Here is a 22,844-nt window from a genome sequence, read left to right as displayed (position 1 = left end):
AAGAGAAGCTAATTGTAGTGTTTACTAAGTGGACCTAATTCGCTAGAATCCTCTCACAATTATGAAGCAAGTTATATTAAATCTTACACGATTGTGTCACTCAATCATGAAGCGTCATGATTAACTTAGGGAAGAAACAAAGTGAAAACAAAATGGAAATTAAATGGAAAAAGGAATTGTATAACCAAAGTCGTTACTAACACATCCCCTGAATCCTATGAATTTAGTTACACATGATGTAATAATTCTAAACACATAGATTGAAGGGAAAACAATAGGAACATAAAACTAAGGCTAATAAAACCCGTAGGTTGAATCCATGTCATTTTGATGCTTTTGAATCCTTCTTCAACTACTTGCACGATGTACTCTAGCTTTTAATCTCTGGAAAATATGTTGCAAAAAGAGGATTTGTTTGATGAAGCTTGAGGGCTTATTTATAGAGAAAAATCGCTCCTCATCCTAGATGGAAAAGATCTACAAAATATGGTAAATTTTGGAGAGAAATCTAGGTCAAATCTAATTCGCCGTTTTTTGTGGCGCGCCGCCGCACTTCGGCCGGCGGTCGCCGGGCAACGGTCCAGACTCTCTGCCTCGTTTGTAACGGTCGCCACAAATTCTCTGGCGGTCGCCGGACGTGACTTCATTTCTTGCACAGAATTTTCGAGGCGGACCGCTACAGAGTGTAGGTCGCCGGGCGCCAGCGGTCGCCAAATATGTTGCAGCGGTCGCCGGTCGCCGCCTGAAACTCCAAATTTCCAGACTTAGCATTTTTACTCCTTTTTCGGCTCAAATATGCACATTTCTCACAAAACACGTCAAAAAAACAAAATGTATAAAAAGTGCAAATGATGGACATGTAATGCGATTTTGACATTGAAAACAGACCAAATAATGGCCTTAAAACAGTGCAAAATCCAAGCGTATCAGTGATCTTTGTCTATAAATACATGTTCTATCATTGTGGAAACTGTAAATGAGGCGGAGCAGGTGTCATGTGAGAGAGTGAAAGATGAAGAGCCGAAGATGTGAGTCAGAGGTAGTGGAGAGAGAGTTGTGCAAAAGATGGTAAAAGGCAATTAGCACTTTTAAATCCTATGTTGAAGATCATTCTATTTAGTGATATTAGTTCATATTTAAGTATTTTCTTCATGTTAATTTTTTTTATTTTTCCATCTAGGCTACAATATTTTGTTTTTTACAAATAAAGAAGTAACATAAGTTGGTGACTATCTATTATATTTTGAACCTACAACGTTACACATTCGTCGTCAACTTCGTCACTTCCATAATTTTCATGCAAAGAAAAATACCTAAAGTCAACGAAAACATAAATCATAATATTAGAGGTTAAGGATAAAAATTAGGCTGAAGAAGAGTATAGGCTAAACCCTATGAAGAGTCAGCGATAGATGTGGTTTGTGTTTTATATCTCTCTTTTCTATTTTTCATGACGTACTAACTTTTATTTTATTTTTCTAATGTTTATATATGTGTATTTTTTATTTGTTTTGTTGTTTATTATTTATTTTTTTTATGGCTATATCATTGTCCTAATTATATTTTTTAGTTGTATATATATCAATTGAATATTCATAGTATTTTAATATTAATATGTGTTATGTGTTAAGGATGGTAATTTTATTTGTTGTAAGCCAAATATAAGTGTTATAATTCACAAATATTTTCATGTTGTGACTGTAACGTATTACATTTTATTTTTAATCTTATGTAATGATGTTATTTTTTATTTTATTTGAATTATTCATAGCGTCTAATATAAATCAAAAATATTTTATGTTGCGCATAGCACGTGGGCTAACACTAGTTTTATAATAAAATGTGAGTGGAACAAGTTAGTAGAATGTGGAGGCCTATTTACCATTAATGGTATAAAGTGAAAGTGGACAATTAATGGGGGACGAACGAAAATGATAAAAGTGCACAATTAATGGGTGACTGAGAGAATATTACGTATGATAGTAGCAATGATTAATATTCATTTAATACTTTAATTAAATTTGTCTTATTAAATTATGCATAGGTCTTAGGATGAGGTCACACAAAATCTTCTTGGATCTAAAATAAAACTTAAGAATTACTCCACAACGGGCCGCTGAACCTTCATCGACTGCTAGCTGCTGACTTGGGTCAGCTAACCACTAATATGGTCTGATTCCTTCGAACTTCAGTTTCAACGTTTTTATGCCCTTTTGTAGGACTATTTTTATATTTCTCACAAAACATATCAAATTACCCAATTGTACAAATATTACTATTTCAAGAACATATTTTGCATGAAAGGCAGTCAAAACGAGCCAATTAAGCATTCCCTTTGTCCCATGATTACTCGCACTTTTCATTTCAGGTCGTTAATTTGGAATTGATATTTAAGTGTAATTAAATCAATATTTTAAGTGTAATGAAAGATCACTTAATAATGAAATACTTAATTAACTCTAATATATTAGTTAACCTAATTTTTACTTATAATATAAATAGTATAAGTAGTTTCGAATGAGCCAAAAAAGAGAAGCTCGAGTAACATGGGACAAAGGCAGTACTATGTTATGAAAGATACCCAATATCAAGTATAACTACAATCAATTTCGAAAATACACTCTAATATGAAACACATATAAATCAATAATAAATAATAAATAAAAGAAACAACTATGTACTATAAAGTGAGAAATCAAACTAAAGATTGAACATCAATTGGTGAGGTGCGCCAGACCCGAACAGTACACATGGGCAACGCTTGAGGACCTAAATAGCAAGCTAGTTTGATAGACCTTCCCCCTCAAAAAATGAAGTTAATATCGTGTGAGTTGATGGCCCACATATCAGACATTAAACAGATAAGACCAATCCTTCAATTGATCTTACCCAAAAGGTCGAGAAAAGTATGAGCTTCAACATCTACGAACCTCCTCTTTTGTACTCTCTCCGTCCCTCATTTTATTTTGAGCACTCTTCGCTGTATTATTCTCTCTCTCCACTTTAACTATTTATTACTCCTTCAGTCCCACTTTAGGAGTCTCGGTCATTTTTGCACACACGTTTTGTAAAAATTATAATAACTAGTTAAAGTGGAGAAATGATAAAGTAAGAGAGAGAATAATGTAGAAAAGGGTTATAATCATATAAATTAAGATGGTTATAATCATTTAAAGTTTGAATATATTTTTTTAAAAGTTAGTTATAACTACTTTTTGAGAAATTGACACTAACACCCCTAATTGACTTTTTTTGTGCATTGTATTGATATTCGTGAATGAATGATCTTGTACCTTGATCTAATAATCCAATGTCTATCATTTAGTTGTAGTCAGCAATTTAAGAGTGAGCTAGCAATATAACACACCCCTTTAGACACCCAAGTAAAGATTTAACTTGAATTGGTGGGGTGTGCCAGGCCCGTGCATTAGTGCAACGCATGGGCGATGCTTGAAGACCCAAGTACCATTAAAAAATAAATTTAATATCATGTGAGCCTATGGCCCACATATAATATATTAAACTTGTCACGACCACATTCTCCCTAGTGGTAGTGACTGCATCTATACGTGACTAAATAACACTTTAGAAATAATGAAACGGGGTAAACATGATTGATAAGTTGAATATAGGACATTAGTCTCATAGGCGAATGTGAATCAAGGCCAAAATAAAATCAGAGTGCGGTCTAGGTTCATAAATTCCTAGTACAAGTCCTAATGCAGCGGAAAAGTCCTAGACAAAGTAGTATGTATGGAGACATACTACCTTGGGCTACCTATCTACTTATTTAAGGATCGTTCCCAATACCTTCGCCTGCTCGTCCACGTTCAACCTGCACATTTGAAAATAACATGCAGTAATTGAGTATTTGATATACTCAGTGAGCACATTGCCGCTGCAGTTTTATTTTAATTGTCAATAGCAACTGAGTGATCACGGGGTTTTTATTAAAAAGGCCCGAGTCACTAAATCCTTTTCTTTCATAAAGATTTTGATTGCGCAATCTCGTAACATAGATATACCATATCTGAAACTGATGTGAACCGGGAATGTGGCCACATTCCACGACAGTCACTGGACCGGCCAACCCCTTTTGTTAGCTCACGGTCCCCTTATGTGTACCTTAGTCCGAGTAGGGTTTGCGGCCCTACTGGGACCCGAATTCGATTTAACTTAAATTGGCATAGCCAAGCAGATAGGTAATCATAAAACAAAACATGGCATGACAACATACTTGAGCAAAGATTCACATTCTCATACTGAAATCACGTTTTGAAAGAATGCCCACCTCAAAAGCTAAAGCTCTTTCCGTAATTTCCTTAACTTGGCCTTAGATGACGTTCGTAGACACCCCTTTAGGAAATAACATAATACTTAATTAGACTTTGATAAATCAATTAAGCTTAAACGTGGATGCATCCTAAGTGCGTGCTCTTTTGTTCTTTTCCTTAAATTTTTCTAGAAAGGTTCTAGAATTTTTGAATATTAATTAAATCAGTAGATTTAATTAATTTAAACCAAATGCTTAACTAGAGGGTGTTACCTCCTATGCTATTTATTCAAGCACTAAAATAGACTCGAGGTCTATTCATCGTTAGCGCATAAAATTCTGAAAAATATTTATTCGAGCACTTAAATTAAGGTCCGGAAAATTTAACTTAGCTTCGTGGAAATAATTAGCGGACTATTAATTATTTAATCCATAACATAGGAAGGCCTATGATTTAATTAGATTCCTAGTCCATACTTTAATTTAGTTGGTGGCCCAACTTAGTACTTTATATCACTAGCCCATCTTCCATTTAAACTCTAGCCCGTGTTTTTAGTTAGTAAGGGCCCAACACTTTCTTCTTCTCATTTCCATCGACCTCTCTCAACATTCTCAAATCCAACAAAAATCCCCAATTTGAAACCCTAGTTCTTCTCGCCGTTCGCCGTCGCCACGCCGGTCATCAGGTCGCCGTTGTCTCGCAGTCGGCGCCGCCAGCTATGGACCGGCGACGAACCCGTGCCGCTGCCGTCGTGCGAGGATTTGGAAACGGCGCCTCTGTATAACGCTGCCATCCGCCGCCGCCTCCGGCGGCGTCCCTCTCTCCCTCTGAATCCGCTGCGACGCGGCTGTTGTTCGAGAGCTTGGGAGCTGCTCGTCGCGGCCTCCCGTTGCCGTTGCCGACGCTGCTCAATCTGTTTCTCAGACCAGCGCCGACGCCGCCGCCTCGCAGCCCTCCGTCGTTGTCCAGATCGGTCAGCTCAAGCATATTTTTTTTTAAAGCTAAGTTCTTTTACCCCTTTCATTTCTTAGCCTTTTGATTAAAAACAAACTGAGGCAGTAGCTATGTGCGATTAAAGACTTTGATTTTGGAGCTCAACTCACTGGAATGAGCTTGAGTTGTTTATCTTGCTTATGCTAAGTGTTGCTTCTATAATTCTAAGAGTCGAGGCTTTACTAGGGCTTTACTAATCTGCCATCAACCTATGAGTTTGGCTAAAAGAAGCTGATCCTTTGATTATTAAAGCTTGTTACTGATGTGAGGCTCCTACAGCCATAAATCTATGTTCTTGAGCCTAGCATGATGTTCGAAAAAAAAAAAGCAGAGGGTGTGCTTGTGTTATTTTGATTGAGATTCTTAAGTTGTGGTGCCTCTATATGATGATATGTAAATTTGACTGGGAGAAGGGGTGGAGGTGGAATACCTCTTGAAGCTGCGGCTGCTTTGAGAATTCAGCTCTTAAAACCTCAGCTTTCTTCCTCTCAACTTGCTATGTTGCTGGAAAAATTTGAAGTGTGTAGGAGAGTGATCAAAGGTGGTGTGGAGGGGATTTTATAGGCAAGAGTGTGGCTGGTAGAAACAGGTGCTGCATAGTGTGGAGGATTTGCAGGATTGACTTTCCCCTCTTGGTGAGTCTTTGGTCCTCCATAGCAAAAGGAAAGGTTGTTTCTCCCCTTCTAATAGTAGTCCCTTAATTACTCTTGTTCCTTAGCCATTAAAACTTGTTTTTATCTTGCAGGTGAGAGAGAAATCTTGGCTACTACCTAGCTGTACCTCGAGCGGGCCTGGGTTCGTTGTCTGGGCCGACGGGCTGCTCGAAACGGGCCCTAATTTGGGCCTGGAGAAAAGGCCCGAAGTGCACCCAAAATTTTATATTTTCCTTTCCTTGTTTTCTTTCTTTGAGGACTTTGATCCATGTAACCTATTTTATTAGTTGTTCATTTTATTGAACATGAAATGCCATTCGAAACACTTTATTTTTCCGAAAAGTATCTTTAGTCTGTTTTTAATTCGCTCACCTACTTCTTTAGTTTTTTTTTTGTAACTAAAAGGTTAAGTTTGAATAACGGCTCGAGTTCCATTTATTTTCACGAAATGAGAGAACGTTACATTTCTAGTTCCACATTACTATATCGAAAACAAAATACTGGTGCGGGTATTACAAAACTGATGAACAGATACTACACTTGATCTTAGCCAAAAGGCCGAGAAAGGTATGAGCTTCAATATCTACGCACATATTCTTTTATACTTAAGATTCGAATACAACTTTCTTTCTCGTGTTGGATGGGGGATAATATAAAATTTTATTTTTTTAATCAAAATTATGCTTTTTTAACGTAGTTTCATCGGATATAAAAGGAATTATAAACTACAAACCTGTAGCACAAATATTTTTCTAATTAGCATATGAAAATAACTCACAAAGGAATTTTTCTATAGAGAGGATGAACTCAATCCTAGAAAACTATAGAATCTAAATTGCGAACCTAAAATATTCACAAACCCCAAACCGATATGTGAAAAGCAATTACGTAGAGAAATATCCCAAGATATTTATAACTACAAATTAATATAAAAAAAACACTGTAAAGGAAAACTCATAAAATTAATATTGAATAAAAGAAAACAATTAATTACAATAAAGAAAGACACACAAGAAAAGATTCAGCTTAAATTGGTGCGGTGCGTAGGCCTGTGCAATAGTGCAATGCATGTGCGACACTTGAAGACCCAAGTAGCAAGCTACTTTGATGGATATTCACCCTAAAAAAATAAATTTAATATCGTGTGAGCCGATGGCCCACATATCAGATATTAAACAGATAACAACAGATACTACACTTGATCTTAGCCAAAAGGCCGAGAAAGGTATGAGCTTCAACATCTACGCACATCTTCTTTAATACTTATGATTCAAATATATTAAATAAAAAAAATAATTACTTTAAAGATAGACACTCAGGTAAAGATTCAACTTTAATTAGTTTGGTGAGCCAGGCCCGTGTTATAGTGCAACACATGGGCGACGCTTGAAGACCCAAGTAGCAAGCTACTTCGATAGATCCTTACCCTCAAAAAATATATTTAATATCGCGTGAGCCGATGGCCCACATATCGGACTGAGAAGAACAGACACTACAGTTGATCTTAGTCAAAATGCCGAGAAAGGTATGAGCTTCAACATCTCTACGCACGTCTTCTTTTATACTTATGATTTGAATACAACTTTCTTTCTCGTGTTGGATGTGGGATAGTATAAACTCTTATTGTTTTGAATCAAAATTATGCTTTTTTAACGTAGTTTCATCGGATATAAAAGGAATTATAAACTACAAACCTGCAGCACAAATACTTTTCTAATTAGCATATGAAAATGACTCACAAAGGAATTTGTCTATAGAGAGAATGAACTCAATGCTAGAAAACTATAGAATATAAATTGCGAACCTAAAATATTCGCAAACCAATATGCGAAAAGCAATTACGTAAAGAATGAACCCAATATAGTTATAACTACAAATTAATATAACCCAACGACGCATCCGAGAAAGTCATTTAGCTTCAATACTCACAAAGGGTTCAACCTTCATTTCCAATGCTAGAAAACTATAGAATCTAAATTCTAAATCTAAAATATCAACAAATTGATATGTGAAAAGCAATTACGTAAAGAAAGATCCCAGGATAGTTATAACTACAAATTAATATAAAAAACACACTGTAAAGGGAAACTCATAAAATTAATATTAAATAAAAAAACAATTAATTACTATGGGTAGTGATAAAATGCAAACTCATATATTGTACAAACTCCAAACTTTTTAAAACATTATCAACACAAAATCAATACAATGTCAACATAGTATAAAATTTCAAGATTTTGATGTCAACACAATTTCAACATATCATCAACCGTTGACATTGTATTGACATTTTTTTTTGCTACTCCCTCCGTTTCACTATAGTTGAGGCGGAACTTTAGGGCACGGAGTCTAAGAAAGGGATGATGGGTGTGTTAAATAAATGGATAAAAAAGCAAGAGAGAGGAAAAGGTAGAGAGAATAAAGTATAAAGTGAATAAAGTAGAGAGAATAAAGTAAGAGAGAGTAAAGTAAGAAAAAGAAAAAAGTTACCGTATATGGAAATGACTCAACTATGAAGAAACTTCCCGAAATGGAAAAATGACTCAACCATAGTAAAACGGAGGGAGTATTATTTTATCATCTTTTGATATTTTCTAACGGTCCATATCATAGTTTTGAGTTTGTACAATATTTAGAGTTTGTATTTGATCACATTCCTAATTACTACAAAGATAGACACCCAGGTTAATATTCAACTTGAATTTGTGTGGTGCGCTAGGCCCGTGCAATAGTGTAACCCATGGGCGACGCTTGAAGACCCAAGTAGCAAGCTACTTTGATTGATCTTCACCCTCAAAAAATAAATTTAATATCGTGGAGCCGATGGCCCACATAACAGATATTAAATTGTTAAGAACAAATACTACACTTGATCATGAGCTTCAACATCTACGCACCTCTTCTTTTATACTTATGAATCGAATACAACTTTCTTTCTCATGTTGGATGTGGGATAATATAAACTTTTATTGTTTTGAATCAAAATTATGCTTTTTTAACGTAGCTTCATCGATATAAAAACAATTATAAACTCCAAACCTGCATCACAAATCTTCTAATTAGCATATGACAATGACTCACAAAGAGATTTGTCTATAGAGAGAATGAACTCAATGCTAGAAAACTATAGAATCTAAATTGCGAACCTAAAATATCCACAAACCGATATGTGAAAAACAATTATGTAAAGAAAGATCCCAAGATAGTTATAACTACAAATTAATATAAAAAAACACACTGTAAAGGGAAACTCATAAAATTAATATTAAATAAAAAATATTTAATTACTATAAAGGAAGACACCCAGGTAAAGATTCAACTTGAATTGGTGTGGTGCGCCAGACCCGAGCAATAGTGCAACGCATGGGCGATGCTTGAAGACCCAATTAGCAAGCTACTTTGATGGATCTTCAACCTTAAAAAAATAAATTTAATATCGTGTGAGCTGATTGCCCACATAAACTGATAAGAACGGATACTACACTTGATCTTTGCCAAAAGGCCGAAAAAGGTATGAGCTTCAACATCTACACACCTCTTCTTCTATAGAGAGTTGAGATCAATGGTAGAAAACTATAGAGAGAATGAACTCAATGCTAGAATACTATAAAATCTAAATTGTGAACCTAAAATATCCATAAACCTATATGTGAAAAGCAATTATGTAAAAAAAGATCGCCAAAATTAGTTATAACTAAAGATCAATATCAAAAACACATTATAAAGGGAAAATCATAAAATAAATAATATATATCATAAAAAGTTAATTACTATAAAGTTAGACACCCTAGTAAAATTTCTACTTGAATTGGTGGGGTGCGTCAGGCCCGTGTAATAGTACAACACATTGACGACGCTTGAAAACCCAAGTAGCTAGCAAGCTACTTTGATGGATCTTCATCCTCAAAAAATAAATTTAATATCGTGTGAGCCTATGGCCCACATATCAGATATTAAACTGATAAGAACAAATACTACACTTGATCTTAGCCTTAACCAAAAGGCTGAGAAAGGCATAAGCTTCAACATCTACGCACCTCTTCTTTTATACTTTTGATTTGAATCCAACTTTATTTCTCGTGTTGGATGTGGGATAATATGAACTTTTTTGTTTTGAATCAAAATTTTGCCTATTTAACGTAGCTTCATCGGGTATATAAACGAATTGGAAACTACGAACCTGCAGCAAAAATATTCTTGTAATATTTTGTCTACAGTGAGATTTAACTCTATGCTAGAAAACTATAAAATCTAAAGTGTGAACCTAAAATATCCATATGCTAATTGCAAGCATTGTCATATGTGAAAACAATTACGTAAAGAAAGAGACCCAAGATCAATTACAACTCAAAATCAATATCAGAAATACACTGTAAATGGAAACCCATAATATAAATAATAAATAAAATATACAATTAAGTACTATAAAGTTAGGCACCCAAGTAAAGATTCAACTTGAATAGGTGGGGTGCGCCGGGCCCGTGCAATAGTGCAACGTATGGGCGACAATTGAAGACCCAAGTAGCAAGCTACTTAGATCCATGTTGTTTACGTGATTTTTAGTCGGCAGTTAGCGTAGATCTGCGTTTTCCGGTGTTGATTTCGTGTTTCCGTACATTTTTCAATCATGCTCTGTTTTCTCGCATTTTAGTTCATCCATGGTGTTTTCAAGCTCTATTTTGTGTATATAGGTGAGTAAGATGAAGTAGAAAATCGCAACAAAATCTGAAAAGTAGCTTAAGTTTAATTGTTTTTGTCATTACATGATTTTGTTTTTCCATTCAGTATGACTAGATAAAGTAGTATTCCTCTTTTCACTTTTTTCAGCTCCATGACCATTTTAGGAAAGTCGTTGCAATTTTGCTTTTTAGTTGTTTTCATGTTTTATTAAAATGATAAAAAATATTTTCATATATTTTTTTTCTGTACCTCTATAGTCTAGTTGGTTAGTTAGTTAGAGTTCACTTTCGTTTCCCAAGTCAAGTAGCTAGGTTACATTGCTGTCAAGTAGCTAGGGTTCACTTTCGTTTCCCAACCTTTCCTAGAACATCCTTTTCATACAAACAGCTCTCGATAGCCCTCTATCTTTGTGGTATCGATCTTTACTCCCCTATAATAGCCAGTAGAAGTGAGTTAAGGTTTTGAAAACGCTTGGATTAGACATCCAACAACACGAGGCTAGGTCTAAGATTTAACTTGACCCATGTAGAGAGTCTACTTGATCATACTGCATTTTATCTTAGACTCCCTCCGTCCAAAGATATTAGACCCACTTCTTTTGGGCACAGGAATTTAGGAGGTGTTGTTTAGTGGTGTAAGTGGAGTTAGTAGTAAAGTAATTTTTACCATAAATAAAAATGGCTCAAATATGTTGGGACACCCCAAAGTGGTATACGAGTCTAATATATTGGGACAGAGGGAGTACTATTTATAAACGCAAGTGCAAAAGAAGCAACTTTCACTCAAAAAATAAATAATAAAAAAAAATATTAAGTACAATAAAGTGAGACACCCAAGTAAAGATTGAACTTGAATTAGTGAGGTGCGTCAGGCCCTTGCAATAGTGCAATGCATAGGGTCTCTATTAGGGGTGGGTAAACAGTTTTCGGGTTGGTTCCGATTTGACATTTTGCTCCAAGTCGGTTATCGGGTATAACTGATAACTGAAGTTAAATTCAATTTAATTTGAGTTATATTTTTAATTAATACTAGAAAATTTGTAATTTACTTTCAAACTTTGCAACAATATAGTGTAATATATTTCCAAATTTTGTCAAAGTCTCATATTGCAATGTCGAAAAAGTCTTTTTTAATTTGTGTTTGTATCAGTTATATTTATAATATCTCAAAGTCCATAAAGTGTCTAAAGTCTAAACATTATTTAAAAAATAAGATCTCTCAAAGTCAATAAAGTTTTATTGCTTAAGCATTACTACTATTTTAAAAATAGGATAACTCTTTACTTATTATTGGAAAAAAGTTTTTAAATTTAAGATCATTTAAAGTTTAAGTCTTGAAAAATGTCTTAACAATCTATGTATTACTTGTAAAGAAAAGTATAATAATAATAATAATAATAATAATAATAATAATAACTAATAATAGTAATAATAATAATAAGTAGATGAAAAGTTAAAAAGTTAATACTATAAATAATTTTAATTTCAATTATATTTTTAATTAATAATAGAAGTAATTGTAATTTTCTTTCAAACTTTGTAACAATAGATGAAATTGTAATTTACTTCCAAATTTCTTCAAAGTCTCATATTGCAATGTCGAAAAAGTCTATTTTAATTTGTGCTTGTATCAGTTATACTTATAATATCTCAAAGTCTATAAAATGTCTAAAGTCTAAAACATTATTTTAAAAATAAGATCTCTCAAAGTCAATAAAGTTTTATTGCTTAAGCATTACTACTATTTTAAAAATAGGATAACTCTTCACTTATTATAGGATAAAAGTTTTTAAATTTAAGATCATTTAAAGTTTAAGTCTTTAAAAGTGCCTTTACAATTTATGTATTACTTGTAAATAAGATTACAATATTAATAATAATAATAATAATAATAATAACAATAATAATAATTAATAATAGTAATAATAATAATAATAATAATAATTAATAATAGAAATAATAATTATAATAATAATAATAAGTAGATGAAAAGTTAAAAGTTAATATCACAAATAATTTTAATTTCAGTTATATTTTAAATTAATAATAAAAGTAATTGTAATTTACTTTAAAACTTTGTCACAATAGATGAAATTGTAATTTACTTCCAAATTACGTCAAAGTCTCATATTGCAATGTCAAAAAAGTCTATTTTAATTTGTATCACTATCACTTATAATATCTCAAAGTTTATAAAGTTTCTAAATATTATTTTATATAAATAAGATCTCTCAAAGTCAATAAAGTGCTTAAGCATTACTACTATTTTAAAAATAGGATAACCCTTCACATATTATTGGAGAAAATTTATGTATTACATGTAAATAGAATAATAATAATAATAATAATAATAATAATAATAATAATAATAACTCTAATTTCAATTCGATTAGTTTGGTTATAACCGATAGCCGACCGGTTCTAACCGAGTCGGTTAATTAAGTAACCCAACTTGAGATCGGGTCGGTTCCGATTAGTTTTTTTATAAAACTTTGGGGTCAGTTAACCAACCGAATAACCACCCATAGTCACTATACAAGTTCCAAAAGCATATAAAAGCTAAATTGCAAGTCTGGAATTTCTATAAACCTATCTATTAATCTAGGGTGGGTCAGTACGTTATATCGTACGAGAACGTTATACCGCATCTTGTACCAAAAATTGCAGTATGACAAAATATCATACCGATACAAGACCGAATTTTTGGTATATCGCAATCTAGTATAAGAAAAATTTGGTAAAGTTTAGTTTTGAGACTATTACTTTACCGCACTTTTACGATATACCGAAGTACTATACACAGTAACAACGGTATGCAAAAAAAAAAATTGTTTTATACACAAAATATTTAAGAGTAGGATTTTCGGAGTTTTTTTTTTAAATTATATTTTATATATAAATATATTAAATATAATATACTCCCTCCGTCCCACTTTAGGAGTCCTGGTTTACCTTTTTAGGTGTCTCACTTTAGGAGTTCCGGTTGGAATATTACATAAATGGTAATAGGCCTCACATTCCACTAACCTTTTTTCACTCTCATTTTATTATAAAACTAATATATAAAAGTAGGATCCACATTCCACTATCTTTTTCACCAACTTTTCTTTACAATTCTTAAAACCTGTGCCGAACTCAAATGGGACTCTTAAAGTGGGACCGGGGGGGGGGTAATATTTAACATATACCGATCTTTCGGTATACACCAAGTATGCGATACACCGCTATATAGGAAAAATGATTATGTTACCATACCAAAAGATTTCGGTGTAGCAAAAAATTGGTATTTTTGGTATTTTTTTTCTTTACGATAAGTGTGGTATTTCGGTTTTTTTTCTCACCCCTAATCAATTCTACGCAGTAAAGATCCCCAACATTAGATCTCCATTCAACTCCAAAACACATAAAATTAAAAGCTCTATTGGCCACATATTTCCATCCGAGAAATCTAAATGAAAACAGATTCGATATTTTGAACCATTATACTCCCTCCGTCCCGTTTTAGGAGTCTCAGTTGATCAATTTTGGGTGTCCCACTTTAGGAGTCCCGGTTGGGATAAACTAACAAAAAATGCCTACAAAGTAAAAAAGTGTTAAAAGTGGTGAAGGGGTTTTGCACGTGTGTCGTGGGCACTTGTCCCTCCTTTCTACAAGATTTATAGTTTCCCACTTTTGCAACAAATATTACTAAGTATTAGTGGCAAGAGAGGGGTCAAACCACAGAGACCATGGACATACTCGAGATTGCTTCTACAACACGGGTTTGGTGTTACCCACCACGCCTTGACCACTGGAGTATGGATCTAATTACTAGAGTGGGAAACTGAACTTTAAAGCATGAGAACAGGGATTGGGAGCTTAAACTAAACTAATAGAGCATGAAATGAAATGTAATCCCGGCGTCGGAGTTGTCAATTCCTCCGCCGAGACTATAGAGTTAAGCTACATGAAAGCAACTAAATCATTAACATGAAAGTAAATCAAAGCGGTAAAGAAAGCAAGGATCCAACATCGGAGTCGTCAATTCCTCTGCCGAAAACATTAAATCTAACTAGAAAGCGAGGTGTGAAGGAGCTTCTAAGATGGGGGCGTCAATTCCACCGTCGAAACGACCATCATACTGTAAACCTGCACTGAAACATTGAAAACATGAAAATAAACTAAAGCAACATAAAACTGGAATTAAACTGGGTCCCAACAGCGGAGTCGTCAATTCTTCCATTGAAACTCAGGATCTAACTGCAGCATCTCAAAAGCGGTAAAGAAAGTAAGGATCCAACATCGGAGTCGTCAATTCCATCGTCGAATCAACCAACACACTGTAAACCTGCACTAAAGTATGGAAAACATGAAATTAAATGTAATCCCAATGTCGGAGTCGTCAATTCCTCCATCGAAACTACATAGCTAAACTACCAATTGCGAAAAGCATCCAAGAAATACAAGTAAAATAGCATCATCAACATAAAAATAAACAAAAGCTTTATAAAATTGGAAATAAGCGAGGTCCAACACCGAAGTCGTCAATTCCCTTGTCAAACCCATTAAATCTAACTACAAAGTGAGGGGGTGAAGGAGCTTCTAAGATGGAGGCGTCAATTCCACCGTCGAAACGACCAACACCATGTTAATATACACTAGAGCCTTGAAAACATGAAATTAAAAGTGATCCCGACGTCGGAGTCGTCAATTCCTCCGCCGGGGCTACAAAGTTGAGTTAAACTAAGCAAGGTTTGTGGTTTCCTTTGAAGATCTAGCCATGGATGCATGTTAGTATGTTGTAAGTGTCTTAGCTTGCCTCATCAATGACTATGTATCTCAATTTCCACTCTATCCAATGTTACTTCTTGTTTTGATCATCTTAGTTTCCTAATTTCTTGTTGGGTTGCCATTATTGATACAATAGAAAATCTACTTCACAAAAATACCTAGATCAATCACCTACAAATTGGGTAAATCCTTGGGAAATGGATCACAAAATACATGGATCCACATCATTTGGTATCTAGAGCCTAGTACCCACTAGGTGTTTGATCTATTGTTGCTTTGGGTTGGGTTATTTTCCTTTTGTCTTTTGTTTTTGCTCTGTTTTGTTGGGATGATCGGATTGATCAATTGTGCTTAGATTAAGCTGAAATTTGGTGTGTATGATCTATGTTATGTGACCTACGTACCTGCAAAATTTCATCAAAAAATTCCTTCGTTTGCCTAGTTAACCGTGGAGATTAACATCATTGCCCTGTTTTGGCATAGTTGGGGAAAACCATACAAAACATATCCAATCATCAAATCTGACTATATATGGCCATTTTTCCCTTGATCTAGACTTGTTTGGGAATCTATCCACCAAAATTCATCCAAATTGGGCGCGGGAATCAATACCAAAAAAAATCATAAAGATCAGCCAAATTTCAGCAAAAGTGTCACCCCTTGTTTGTTTTTCTTTGACTTGCATCTTGCTAATATGTGTTTATGGCTTTGTCTTCTTGATTTTGTTGACCAAGGAGTATACCTTGATTGATCCACCTCAAGCACTTAAATCTTGGAATTGGAGTTGTGAGTGTGAGTGAATCCACCTTTCTCACAATATTCTAAGCCTTTGTCGAGAGTTATTGGGGAGTGATTTGAGGGGGTTTGGGACATCAAGGTTGAGTTCATCTTCTTAAATTCTACTTTCTTTTATTACTAACCTCTAGGACTAGTTCCTAGTGTTTGTTTGATTTGTAGGTACTTACTCTATGCCTCCTCGCACCCGGTCCAACAAAATGGCGGGGACAAGTGCGGAGGGGGAGGAAACAAGCATGACTCACCCTATACCCGATGGGGATCTTGTGAGCATGATGGCCCGTATGATGAAGGAATTCAAACAAGAGATGATGATCCAAATGGATGTGCGAGCAAAAGAATCCATTGCTCAATCAAAAGAATCCGAAGCCCGCATGCTTGCCGCCCAAAACACTTTATTTGAGGAGTTCAACACTTGGAAGGGAGAGCGGGGGACGAGGCCTCCCACTCCTATGGGCAATTTTGTGCCTAATGAGGTCCCGGAGGAAAATGTTGAAGAGGAGGAGTATGAGGGGTGGCAAGGAGGGAATGTTCGGGATAGGGTTAACAATTTGGAGAATGGAAGGTTTGGGGGGGGGGAAATGGAGTCAATAGGCGAGGGGGAGGAGGAAATGGGGGGTATGGTCGCTATGGAGGAGGAAATCAATATGGAGGGATGGAGCCTTATGGGGATAGATTTAGGAGGGATAGGTATTATGAGGAGGAGCCCCGACCAAGGTTTGATGATCCGTCCAAGACCTTGAAACACAACCTTCCCGAATTCCATGGAAAGTTCGATCCCGAAGCCTACTTGGAGTGGGAATCTCAAGTGGAGAAAATCTTTTCCCTCCACAACTATTCCGAGGGAGATAAGGTGAAGATTGCTTTGGCCGAATTTAGGGGTAATGCTAACACTTGGTGGAATGATGTGTTGAGAAAGAGGAGGATAGCTAGGATGGGAGAGGTGCGATCATGGGATGAGTTGTGCCGAATCATGAAGGAGTCCTTTGTACCGAGGTCCTATTATCTCAAGCTTCGTGGGGAGCTTCAAGACCTAAGGCAAGGATCCATGAGTGTGATGGATTACTACTATGAACTTCTTGCTTTGATGAACAAGATTGGAGTAAATGAATCGGAGGAAACCACTCAAGACCGTTTCATCCATGGTCTCAACACGTCCTTGAAGCATAAAGTCCAAATTGAGGCTTTGAGGGGAATCACATTGGGGGAAGTACTAAGTTTTGCCGAGACTTTTGAGAGGCAAGGTAAAGAGGTGGCTCTTAGCAAGGCAAGAGTGGCTTCTAGTCAAACCGGGATGGGAGGAAACAAGTGGAGTACCCCTTCCAAAAAGATGGAGAGCTCACCTATTACTCAAGGCAAAGCACCATACAAGGGATCTCCAAGCTCAAGTCCACAAGTTACCAAGAGCCCTTCCTCAACGGAGAGTAGCAAGGTACAATGCTTCAAGTGTAAGGGCTATGGTCACTATGCTCGTGAGTGCCCCAACCAAAGAGTCATGGTTATTGGGCAAGATGGTAGCGTGCATAGTGAGGATGAGGAAGACGTGGTGGTAGAAGACAAGGAGGCGAGTGTAGAGCCACGAATGTCATATTCTAGTGGAGAAGAAGAGGATGAGGGGTCAAAATCCTTAGTGATGCTAAGGATGCTCAATGTACAACCCGATCTTGAGGAGCATAAAGAACAAAGGTGCAACATCTTCCATATGAATTGCAAGGTATACTCTAAAACTTGTTTGGTGATTATTGATGGAGGTAGTTGTGCTAATGTGGTGAGTGAACAATTGGTGGCCAAGTTGGGGTTGAAGGTTGACAAACACCCCAATCCTTACAAGCTTCAATGGCTAGGGGAGTCCGGGGAGCTAAAAGTGAAGGATCAATGTCTCGTTCCTTTGAAGAATGGTGTCTTTGAGGATGAGGTGATGTGTGATATCATTCCAATGACGGCTTGTCATGTGTTGTTGGGAAGGCCTTGGGAGTTTGATAGGAGGGTGTATAAGAATGGTTTCACCAATGAATATTTCTACATGGTGAATGGTTTGAAGGTTAGGTTGAAGCCCCTCTTACCTAAGGATGTGTTTGAGGCACACCAACATCTACAAAGGGAAAGGGAAAGGGATAGAGAGAAAAGGCTTGTGAGTGAGGGTGAGCTAAAAAAGCCAAGTGAGAGTGGGAGTGGTGAGAGTAAAAATAAAGTACCTAAACAAGAAAAACCACAAGCAAGGGAGGGAAAAGGTTGCTTGTTAGCTAGGACTCCCGACCTTGGGTGGGCACTAAAAAGCCGTTCAACCATTCTCCTCATGGTCCGGAACGATTTATGTTTAAATACTAACACTAATCCTTGTCCTTTGTTGATTGAAAGTGTTTTGCAAGGTTTCAAGGATGTCTTCCCGGACGAGCTTCCAAACAAGCTCCCACCCGTGAGAGGGATTGAGCACCAAATTGATTTTGTACCGGGATCCTCTCTTCCCAACCGGGCGGCATATAAAGCAAACCCAAAGGAGACTCAAGAACTTCAAAGGCAAGTCGAGGGACTCCTTGCCAAAGGTTTGATTCGAGAATCTCTCTCACCTTGTGCCGTCCCCGTTATTTTGGTACCTAAGAAGGATGGAACTTGGAGAATGTGCGTGGATTGTAGAGCCATCAATAAGATCACCATTAAGTATAGGCACCCTATACCTAGGTTAGATGATATGCTTGAGGATCTATGTGGCTCTCATTGTTTCTCCAAAATTGATTTAGCAAGTGGGTACCACCAAATTCGCATGAAAGAAGGGGATGAATGGAAAACCGCTTTTAAAACCAAATTTGGCTTATATGAATGGCTTGTTATGCCTTTTGGATTGACTAATGCTCCTTCCACTTTCATGCGTTTGATGAATCATGTGCTTCGTCCTTTCATTGGAAAATTTGTGGTGGTGTATTTTGATGATATCTTGATTTATAGTAAGAGTGTAGAAGAGCATGCTAATCATCTTAGGGATGTGCTTGAAGTGTTGAGAATGCATGCCTTATATGCCAAGTTATCCAAATGCACTTTTTGTGTTGATGAGGTTGTTTTTCTTGGATTCGTTGTGGGGAGGGATGGTGTGAAAGTAGATGAGGAGAAAGTGAAGGCGATTAGGGAGTGGCCTACACCCAAGAGTGTGAGTGAAGTTCGATCTTTCCATGGTCTTGCAAGCTTCTATAGGAGGTTTGTGAGGGATTTTTCTACTAAGGCATCTCCCCTTAATCACCTTGTGAAAAAGAATGTGGAGTTTAAGTGGGGAGAGGAGCAAGAAAGAGCTTTTAACACCTTAAAAAATGACCTTACTCATGCTCCTTTGTTAGCCCTTCCCAATTTTGACAAGACTTTTGAGCTAGAGTGTGATGCTAGTGGAGTGGGGGTAGGAGGAGTGCTCATGCAAGAGGGGAAGCCCATAGCCTATTTTTCCGAAAAGCTTGGCCAAGCCCAATTAAACTACCCCACATATGACAAGGAGTTGTATGCTATAGTGAGGTGTTTAGAGAATTGGCAACATTACCTCATGCATAGGGAGTTTGTAATACACACCGACCATGAATCCATTAAGTTCCTAGGGGGACAACATAAACTTGATAAAAGACATGCTAAGTGGAGTGCTTTTCTAGAAACTTTCCCTTATGTGATCAAATATAAGAAGGGGAAGGAAAATGTTGTTGCCGATGCCCTTTCTAGGAAGCCTCATGCTCTTTCAAGTGATGATGTCTTGATTGATAATCATGTGATGCATGTGAGAAAACAAGTGCTTGTTGTGTGTGCTTCAAAGTATGTTGGCTTTGAGTTCATTAAGGACTTATATAGACATGATCACGAATTTGCCACTATTTTTGAAGCATGTGAAAAAGGATCTTTTGATAAATATTATAGGATGGATGGTTACTTGTATAAAGAGAATAAGCTTTGCATTCCTAATTGCTCTCTTCGTGACTTGTTGATTAAGGAATCTCATTTGGGAGGCTTGATGGGGCACTTTGGGGTGTCAAAAACTTTTGACATTTTGAGTGAACATTTCTCTTGGCCTTGTATGAAGAAACATGTTGAGAAATTTTGTGGTCAATGCATAGAGTGTAGGCAAGCCAAGTCTAAGTCTAGTAACTTTGGGCTTTATACTCCTTTACCTATACCTACACAACCTTGGGTGGACATTTCCATGGATTTCGTGCTAGGCCTACCCATGTCTTCTCGGAAGAATGATAGCATTTTGGTAGTGGTAGATAGGTTCTCCAAGATGGCTCATTTCATTCCATGTAGGAAGACGAATGATGCTAAATTCATTGCAAACTTGTTTTTTAAGGAGGTGGTCAAATTGCATGGGATTCCAAAAACAATTGTGAGTGATAGGGATGTCAAATTCTTGAGTTTCTTTTGGAAGACCCTTTGGGGAAGTCTTGGAACCAAGCTTCTTTTTTCTACTACCGCTCATCCCCAAACGGATGGACAAACGGAAGTAGTGAATAGGTCCTTAGGAACCCTCCTTCGTGCTCTAGTATTTGAGAATAATATGTCTTGGGAGGAGTGTCTACCTATTGCCGAATTTGCATACAATAGGACTTTTCATTCCACTACTAAATTGTCTCCATTTGAAGTTGTATATGGATTTAACCCCCTCACCCCGTTGGATTTGTCCGCGGTGGATTTGCCTTTGTCAATTATGCCTCTAGAAGATCGGTCCTTCAGCATTATCCAATCTCTCGTTCCTCGCCACAGCCATGGTTACTTGACGTCCAAGAGTCCGCTGGAGAAGTCATCGATCCACCAGTTCGAGCCGATTCTTGTAGTAGTAGTATAGCGATATTATCGTCTGGAGTGGCAAAGCAGTCGTTATTTTCGCTTTCTAGTTTAATCTTTACTTGTTTTCGTCGTTGGTTTTGTTGCAAACACTCATCGTTGTCGCCTCTTTGAAGTACTTTGTGATTTTCCAACGTTTTACGTTATGAAGTTTCTATTTCGTATGTCGCTTTGGTTCGAGTTCGCTTCATTCTGCGCTCAGGAAAGTTAGATCTAGTTGTTGCTTTTAATTTCTAAGTGTTTTCTTATCTGGAGTTGTGGATCTGAGGTTGTAGTTATGTTTCTAGGTTAATTTTCAGTACCGCATGAGTTTCTCACGTTTCTGCGCTGTGTGATCACCGCCTTGCATGTTAGTCAGTTAAAGTAAATTGCAGTTCCACCGTTTATTTTAAGTTCGAGCGTTTTAAATCAATGGATCTTGAGTTTGAGGTTGTGAATCTGAGTTTAGTTATGGTGTTTGTGTTCATCTGATTTTTGTTAATACTTGGTGAAGAAGAAAACGTCAAAATCAACTTTAGTTTGGACCACTTTACTTTTAAGTTACTTTTTGCTTTTGTTTCCTACTTTTCAGTTGTACCTTCCAGTCCAGAGAACCACCCAGCCACCAGATATGCCTTGTAGTCTAAATTTCCTCTTTTAGTAACTGTCTACTTTTCATATGCCTCTGAGACACCTTGTCCCCTATTTCCACGAACACCACCACATGCCTGTTATTTTCACGCCTACTAGTCAGTAGAGTACCACCTTTATTTCTTGCCTAGGTAAAATCTCAACCCAAGCGTGGTAGCTAACCAAAAACACCCAGGAAAGTCACCGCAGTTATCCAAACGTGTCCATCCTTGTGGGATTCGACCCTTACCTCCACTATACTAATCAGTAGAAGTGGGTTGGGGAAACTTGTTTAAAGCCAGAGTCCCGATTGTCATACCAACGACTCAAGTTGGGTCGGGAATCTCTTCCTGATCGGTTGGATACACTCCAAATTACATACGTAAAACTAGGGAAAGAACCTGGAACCTTTCAAAATGGCGCCGTTGCCGGGGATGGATGGCGTTCATACCTGTTATTGTGTGTGATCTTTTTGGTGTACATACTGTTTATAATTTTCCTTTTCTTTTTGTTTTCAGTTTATGAGAAGTGGCTCGGCTCCTGGCCAGTGGAGACCAAGGATACTTCCCCGAGGAACAATACTCGTTACCACTCGTTCTGGCCTGTCGACAGCACTGTCCGACCTAGGCACGAGCAGCGACGAGGAGAAAGAAGATCTAGAGTACCAACTCCCGGAGCTTCCACCCCAACCAGTAAGAACACTAGTGAGAATGGCTGACCAAGGTGAGGACGATCCCGAGCTTGCAACACTTACTGCGCACGTAGAGCGGAGATCCCCCACGAAGCCGCGATAGTGGTGCGGGCTAGGCCGCCTGTGATGTGATACCCAGCGTGATTGCAATCCTACCGGCATCTTGTGGGAAGGATTACGAGGACAAATACGAGTTCTTAAATGAGTTACGCAAGATCGCCAAGGCGCGGGCGGCCTTGTGGGAAGTGACGGAGACGATTACACAGCGAGCCTGCCTTTTGTCTTAAGGAGAGGCCAATACACAATGCGCCTGCTTGACCCATTTCCATCAACACGCTGGGCCGATTTCAAAGTCGTTTTCCTAGCGAGTTCTTCCCGTCTTCGAAGACGAAATTCGTGAAGAGGAAAATATCGTGCATAAGGCAAGAATATGATGAAACCCTGAGCGAGTACTGGGAGAAGTACATGAGCCTTCTGGAGTCGTGCCCCAACCATCGCATGAAGGAGATAGAGGTGCACCACACCTTCTATGAGGGGATGAACAAAAAAACCAAGGATCTGGCGAATTCATCAT

General features: G+C 37.1%; 1 protein-coding gene, 1 long non-coding RNA gene, 4 other non-coding genes and 3 pseudogenes across 7 annotated transcripts in view; 2 read left to right on the top strand and 7 right to left on the bottom strand.

Annotated features, from left to right (window-relative positions):
- Positions 1-2,721: 2,721 nt before the first annotated feature.
- Positions 2,722-2,910, bottom strand: LOC125185861. The gene has a single exon (XR_007170343.1). It is a non-coding gene; the product is annotated as a U2 spliceosomal RNA (small nuclear RNA).
- Positions 2,911-4,918: 2,008 nt separating this feature from the next.
- Positions 4,919-6,226, top strand: LOC125218184. 2 transcript variants are annotated; one of them, XR_007175896.1, is made up of 3 exons: positions 4,919-5,247; positions 5,857-5,935; positions 6,013-6,226. It is a non-coding gene; the product is annotated as an uncharacterized LOC125218184 (long non-coding RNA). The 2 variants fall into 2 exon arrangements; XR_007175895.1 differs by lacking the exon at positions 4,919-5,247 and having other exon boundaries at positions 5,260-5,935.
- A 101-nt stretch (positions 6,227-6,327) lies between these two features.
- LOC125185704 lies at positions 6,328-6,491 on the bottom strand (annotated as a pseudogene).
- Positions 6,492-6,954: 463 nt separating this feature from the next.
- LOC125185839 lies at positions 6,955-7,149 on the bottom strand. Its single transcript, XR_007170327.1, has one exon. It is a non-coding gene; the product is annotated as a U2 spliceosomal RNA (small nuclear RNA).
- Positions 7,150-7,260: 111 nt separating this feature from the next.
- Positions 7,261-7,449, bottom strand: LOC125185856. The gene has a single exon (XR_007170339.1). It is a non-coding gene; the product is annotated as a U2 spliceosomal RNA (small nuclear RNA).
- Positions 7,450-8,625: 1,176 nt separating this feature from the next.
- Positions 8,626-8,802, bottom strand: LOC125185855 (annotated as a pseudogene).
- A 446-nt stretch (positions 8,803-9,248) lies between these two features.
- LOC125185849 lies at positions 9,249-9,435 on the bottom strand. The gene has a single exon (XR_007170335.1). It is a non-coding gene; the product is annotated as a U2 spliceosomal RNA (small nuclear RNA).
- A 296-nt stretch (positions 9,436-9,731) lies between these two features.
- LOC125185844 lies at positions 9,732-9,937 on the bottom strand (annotated as a pseudogene).
- A 6,427-nt stretch (positions 9,938-16,364) lies between these two features.
- The window catches only part of LOC125220295, an 8,076-nt gene continuing 1,596 nt past the window's right edge, over positions 16,365-22,844 (top strand). The window contains exons 1-6 of the mRNA XM_048122454.1: positions 16,365-16,729; positions 16,846-18,305; positions 18,396-18,685; positions 18,764-19,877; positions 19,926-20,391; positions 20,752-20,850. Of these exons, the coding sequence (XP_047978411.1) occupies positions 16,365-16,729; positions 16,846-18,305; positions 18,396-18,685; positions 18,764-19,877; positions 19,926-20,391; positions 20,752-20,850 (3,794 nt within the window). The remainder of the gene's footprint in view (positions 16,730-16,845; positions 18,306-18,395; positions 18,686-18,763; positions 19,878-19,925; positions 20,392-20,751; positions 20,851-22,844) is intronic.

The sequence above is a fragment of the Salvia hispanica genome, chromosome 4, assembly GCF_023119035.1.
Source record: "Salvia hispanica cultivar TCC Black 2014 chromosome 4, UniMelb_Shisp_WGS_1.0, whole genome shotgun sequence".
NCBI classification, from domain to species: domain Eukaryota; kingdom Viridiplantae; phylum Streptophyta; class Magnoliopsida; order Lamiales; family Lamiaceae; genus Salvia; species Salvia hispanica.
Note: the sequence above shows the minus strand (reverse complement) of the source record. Positions and strands in the feature narration are given on the sequence as shown.